Consider the following 6379-nt stretch of genomic DNA (forward strand, 5'->3'; position numbering starts at 1 on the left):
TCCTTCATTTCCCTAAGTCTAGAAAAGATATGGTGGTTGAGCAAGCACTTCAAAAGAATAAAGGAGAATGAGAGACAATAAGATAAATGGCAAACCTCTCTTGACTTCGTTTATTTTACGTAGAAAAATTGGAAATTGCATTCCAACTACTTGTTTCAGGAATAGGAGTCCATGTCATTCACAACAACATGAGTTTGTCAAGGTAACTCTTTTAATTCTCAACTTTTCAATTATTAGTGATTTTTATGTTCTTGTAATACAATTATGTGATGTTATCATATCATATTTGAGTATTATTATATCTAGACTAGAGATGGCTTTTACAAAGTAATTCAATGGCTCATAAGTGTCAGGAATTTCTGGCTTCAGAAAATCTAAATCCTTTTATGAATGAAGAAGGCTTTTATTCTAATGAGAATAAAGGAAAATGACAACTAGGGATCCCATAATAACATTAATGACAATTACGGATTATGAATTATTGAAATTCCAATAGCAAACTGTAGCCTTTACTTGCAATAAATTATTTTTTATTGAAATAAGATTCACAACAAACTTTAATAAATTCTCAATTAATGTTATAGAAATTCTCAACTTTCTTTTGTTGATTTCCTAAGCAATAGCAAGAAAATACAAGAAATTGACTTGTGATTCACAATTGACTCTCATAAATTTTCAACTGATGTTACAAATAATTTTTAAGTATATTTAATAGATTTCTAACCCACTATTTTCATTTTTTTAATTGAAAGTAAGAACCATAGTATGTTATTGAAATTTCAATAATTCAGGATATGTAATTGTGACTAATGTTATTGTGCAATCTCTAATTGTCATTTTCCCTGAGAATAAATTAAAGTAAAAACAAAGGGAAAACAATTTAAGTACCAAATTGATAAGCAATGTTAGTACCTGAAAGATGCTGTTTGAGTCCAACATTAACTCCAATAGTTGAAATAAGAATCATCTCCCTGACCCATATTGGTTTACACTCTCCTCTCGCTTCATTCATGTTTCTCTAATTTTCGCTTCCCTAAAATTCCACATAGCAATGAGGAAACCTAGCAAACAATCTAATGCAAAACCCTATCTTATTCTTAATCAAATATTACATTGTTGCTATAACATTATCTCATAACACTACCAAGCCATGAATTGTGATTATGAAAAATCAAACCCTAAATACTTAGATTATTTAATTGACCTTTTCGCTTCTTGTCACGGCAGAATGGGCTTTCACAACAACATTGGAATGCTTTGATAGGATGGTCATGATCGTCAAAGTCAATACCATAATCCTACAAATAATTTTACACACTTTTTATTGTTGAGAGAAAAAGGATGATCTTTGAGAAAATTGAAATAATATGACATGTATACAAATAAAAAACTATTTATTAATAAAATAATTGAAAAAAACAACGCAAAAGTAATGCTTGGAGGGAAAGGATGCAAATGTAATGTCATATATTTTTGATTGATTAAGGCTTAAGCCAACCTACCCATGTTAACTCCTCATAAACATTCACTTTCTTGTTAGTAAAGAAGGCAAGCTGCAGGTAATTAACAACAAACAAGTCATCTCTCAATATCTCCAAAAGTTATATAGTTTCCTCCCCCCCTCAAACCAAGTTTTGTAAATCAAGCAACTAAGAATCCCTTATATAGGCTTATATATAATATAATGGTAAAATGAAAATATAAAATCACATATCTACATGATAATAATGGCGATCAGGAGTCTCTACTTCAACAGGAATATCCATCAAATTTGCATCTGAGCATCTGCAATTGTAGAGCACACATCATTTTAAAAATTTAGATGAAAAAAGAAAGAAAGGGGGAGAAGAGGGGAGCACAATAAAGAAAGCTATACTGGTTCATGAACCTTAACAGAATAAAAGCATCATATCCAAATGTCAATATTCATTCTTTGTTAGGCTTGTTTATTCGAAATGAGCAAAAATATATGCAAGTTGTTACACCACAATATTTACCTACCGAGCTGTATAGTTTGGAAAATTAGCTATTCCATCCAAAAGTTAAAGAATGCATTATTAGTTTTTCAAATGTAAGCCTATAGACATATAAACATTACCTATGATTGATAAACCTAGCAACATTTCCATTATATGTTGCATCTAGACACAGTGCCTCCTCATCCTTTAATACAACTTCTGAGCCCCAGTCTGCATCAAGGGTCACAGGATATGTATGTTTGTCATTGCCATTTTTGTGCATAATTCTTTCATGCAACTCCATGTTGGTTAATATTTCTCCAACATATTCACATATAAAGGATCCCTTAGGCAAATCTTCCAGTGTTCTAAGACCCCAACCTTTTTTATCACTAGTAAAGAAAACCTGAGAATTTAGAGACAAACAACATAGCTGTTATAATAAATTAAAATACCATAGCTATATGAACATAGGATATTGTTAAAAATACATGAAATAATGAAATTTTGACATAATTTCTTTTGGCAAAAACTATCACACTTATAGCTAGATGACAAAATTTATAGTGGATACTTGTGGCGAACTACAATGATAAATAAGTTGATTCAAACCACATGAGAAGCCTTTATTTTTGGTATTGAAGAGATACTATAAGATATAACTCTAAAAAATTATATGACACTGATAAAATTAAGACTTCCTTTTTACTTTGTCAATAGCACTTCCTCAATCATATTTTTACTTATAGTTGCCATACTTCTATATACTTTCCACCATGGTAAATTAATAACAAAAAAGTTAAGTAAGCCATATTGCCACTGAATATAGAATAAAAAAAAATTAAAGGGCATCATGCCTGTAATTTGCATCTTAAACCTCGTTGCACTATTCGATTTCCACACTGCATGTCACATCCACATTTCCTCCAACATTCCTTAATAAACTTCCTGATTAGATGCCCCTTGCATTGCTCAGGCATGCATTCATTCTTAGACCTCTCTAGTGGGCACTCTTGACAATACACCAATTGATGAGTTTGGGGTTCCTTTTTCATAGACATGCAAGATGTTAGAAATTCATCTTTCAGCAAGCCCTGAAGAGTGTAAGCAAACTCTCCACCAGTTTCTTGAGCACATGCACAAGGTAATGATTGAGAAAGACAGTTTCCTGAACAATTTGAGCAATAACCTTCATCCGCAATACGAGCCAGTGAAATATTTACATTAGCACTCTGATATATTAGATTGTGTGGCATGTAATTAAAATTTGGCAATTCCCCCTTACCATACTCATCTATCAATGATATCTTCACCTTTTCTGAACCTTTTGTTATGTCACTAAGAAAATGAAATAACTTCTCATCTTGAGCAATAGCTTGTTGTGGTCCATTTGTCAATATGTTTGCATTGTTGAACTCGGGATGTGGATTCTTTTGATTTATATTCATACCCAATTTAAGAAAACTGTCACACAAGCTATTTAATAAATTCATCATAGAAAATTGGGGTCCAATAATATTACTAGGCTGAAAGTACTTCTCCTCCATGAACTTTATCACATCACTTAACTTTGGAATAAAGAAGTTTGGCTGTTCAAGTGCATGGTCACAGTTTAAAAAAATTTTCACTTCTCCTAAAGCTGAAGAGGCAATGTCAATAGTAGCCTTGCTGCTTGTGGGGTTATTATTGTGTGCAGAATTAATGACACTGTTTAAATCCAGATACAGAGATGACACCAATTTGATATGATGATTTCTAGTCAAAACTTCAGACGAACCTGAGAAAATCAGCAAACAATTATATCATTATAGTAATATGGATCATATAGGAAGAAATTAATCAAGAAGATGATAATATTTTCTTAACCAAACAAATCCTACATTTGCACCATGATCAAACTCTACAGGCCTATATTTTTCTTTAATGGTCCACAAGGTCAAACCAGGCTTTGAATAATTTTGCTCAAGGTAAATTGCACAAATTATTTTCTTGAAAGAATAATCCACAATTGTTTTGGATATGAACATTTGACCTAAAAATGCATTAAATCTTGCAAAATAGTCTTACTAATTAAGTAGTGAAAACATAGATGGTGATGTTAATTTTGTTATAGTAGAAGAATTTTGTGAGAAAGACTAGGTAATTACAAGATAGTAGAGTTGGATTTAGATAACATATATAGGAATGGGATTGTCTCTAAAAACTTATTTCAGCCAAATATTTTCTTTTGCTAAAAAAATAGGAAACATAAATGTGATAAATCAATTGCTTTGATATTATTTCTTCAACCTTTCTCCCTTTGATGGAAAGGAAATGTAGGTAGAAAGGTGACAATTGAGAATGAATTCAAATAGATTGAGATCAAGATTTAATGGGTTGGGATATGAAAGCATAACATGGGTAAGAATCTTTGATCAAGACTAGCAACATTACCTTTGCAACTTGTTGAACTAGATCCAAGATGTAACTTATTGTGTCCAATTTTTTTGTTTCAGTATCTCTCTCCTATTATGTTCATTTGGTATATTTTCTCTTTGAATAGGAGCAGAGCTAGGCTTATTAATACGTTCTTTCCCATGCCTTGCTGAAGATCCTTCCTCAAAAGTTGACCTTTTATCTACAACATATATGTTGGGGAACTTTGATATCTTTTCTACTTCACTAATTCTTGTGTTCAATGATTGAGAAATGATTTTAGATCTCATGTTGCTCATCAAAGGTTGAAATGATTCAATAATTTTCGGTGCAAAAGTACTTGGAGGCATTTCATTCTCTTCCATGGTAAATTTTTGTCTTGAGTTGTTTGTGGTTAAAAAAAGCACATCATCTTTATTCGCCAATGGTTGTGTTTGTCTTTCTCCATCATGATGACTAATGAGAGCTTTTCTCTTATCTTTTGATTCCTATTTTAAAACAGAGGGAAAAAGTATAAATTGCCAAGTATACACATAAAAGTATAGTTAAAGGAAAGAAGTTTCTTGATGTAGATTTATTACATGCAATGAAGAAATAATCACTGGATTATAACTTTTAGTTTAATTGTTAATTCTTATTTTCTCATTACTCAACATATATAATTTAAAGCAACTTATGAGAACATGCACATATAATAGTTAAAAATAGAACAAACAAGTAGATATTTAAATGTACGATAAACAAAAGATGTTGATAAGAGTTACCTTATCTTCCTTATGCTCAAAGTATGCATCTACAAGTGTTTGATAGTTATCTTCTTCAATATATTCCCAATTCTCGTCATGCAATTTTAATAGCTTTTGTAACACTGGTTTTACTTCATCATGAGAAATTCCCAAGTCGTTCATAGCATTGAAGGCCTTGGCAACTCTTGAATTAGGAGTTTCATGGGAAGCCATGATAGTTTCAATAAGTAATTGTCTCCTAATTCAACACTGACAAAAGAACCACTTTTTTGTCAAGAAAATGTTCACCTCCATTGTGCCTGCATTTTTTCCCTTATTAAGACAAATAGTATTTTACTAAATCTCTATATACACTTAAAAGTTCATATGCCTAAATTATTAAATCTTTTTCTTGTATACATCTAAAAAAATTCAACAACTAAGAAAGATTTGATGCATTTTTAGCACCTAATCATTGCAACGCAAAACCTTAGCCAAATATCATGGTAATAAAATTATTCAAACTAATTAAAATAATTATCATGGTTTAAAAATTTAAAACCAATATTTTTCAATTTATTTAAAAGATAAGCATGGTAGAAAAGAGTTAAACAAATTTTGAGCAAGCTACCAAGATCATAGAAAATTCACCTAATAAAACATATACTTGAAAACTACTCATGATAAAAAATATAACTAATAAAAAAGACTACTAAAGTTATAGAAGTTTAAGCTAAATATTTTAAAACCACATATAATACCTTATTATGGTAGAAAAGAGTATACTATGGTAGAAAAAGAAGAATTAAAAATAAATATTAAATTTTACAAAGTCTAGGCTTACTAAAATCTGCAGACACACAAATCACATTCCATAACAAATAAATATTTATTTCTCAATAAAAGTCTTAACATAAAAACTCTATAATAAAATATCTACTCCAAATAAATTAGTCATACAATTCTTATGGCCCCAAACCTCAACTAACATCACTCTCATCAATCACATATAAATAACAAGCAATTTAACTAATAAATCTCAAATGACAAATGAGACCTAAATTGACAAATGATTATATGGAAAACTAAAATGGGGCTCAAGGCTTGCTTAAGCTAAGCCTCAAGTTTCTGAACACTTCCCCTTTACTCTGTTAGGCTCATTTGAAATGTTTGTGACCATATAGTGAAACTTAAGTGTCAGTTGAGTAGGCCAAATTCACAAATACCATTTAATTCTATACATATAAAGAGATATAAAATCATGCATACGTACATGAAATT

At 30.6% G+C, this 6379-nt stretch overlaps 1 protein-coding gene across 1 annotated transcript; it reads right to left on the reverse strand.

Moving 5' to 3' along the window:
• Nucleotides 1-1178: 1178 nt before the first annotated feature.
• On the reverse strand, nucleotides 1179-5332 carry LOC129316540 (histone-lysine N-methyltransferase SUVR4-like). Its single transcript, XM_054960960.1, has 8 exons — nucleotides 5138-5332; nucleotides 4714-4861; nucleotides 3551-3735; nucleotides 2816-3370; nucleotides 2099-2364; nucleotides 1719-1785; nucleotides 1503-1553; nucleotides 1179-1298 (listed from the first exon to the last, which is right to left on the reverse strand). Exons 1-8 carry the CDS (start codon nucleotides 5330-5332, stop codon nucleotides 1179-1181), a joined length of 1587 nt encoding a protein of 528 aa, XP_054816935.1.
• Between the last annotated feature and the right edge of the window lie 1047 nt (nucleotides 5333-6379).

Source organism: Prosopis cineraria, unplaced genomic scaffold, assembly GCF_029017545.1.
Source record: "Prosopis cineraria cultivar Desert tree isolate PC_DT_omini unplaced genomic scaffold, ASM2901754v1 PC7, whole genome shotgun sequence".
In the NCBI taxonomy this organism is placed as follows: domain Eukaryota; kingdom Viridiplantae; phylum Streptophyta; class Magnoliopsida; order Fabales; family Fabaceae; genus Prosopis; species Prosopis cineraria.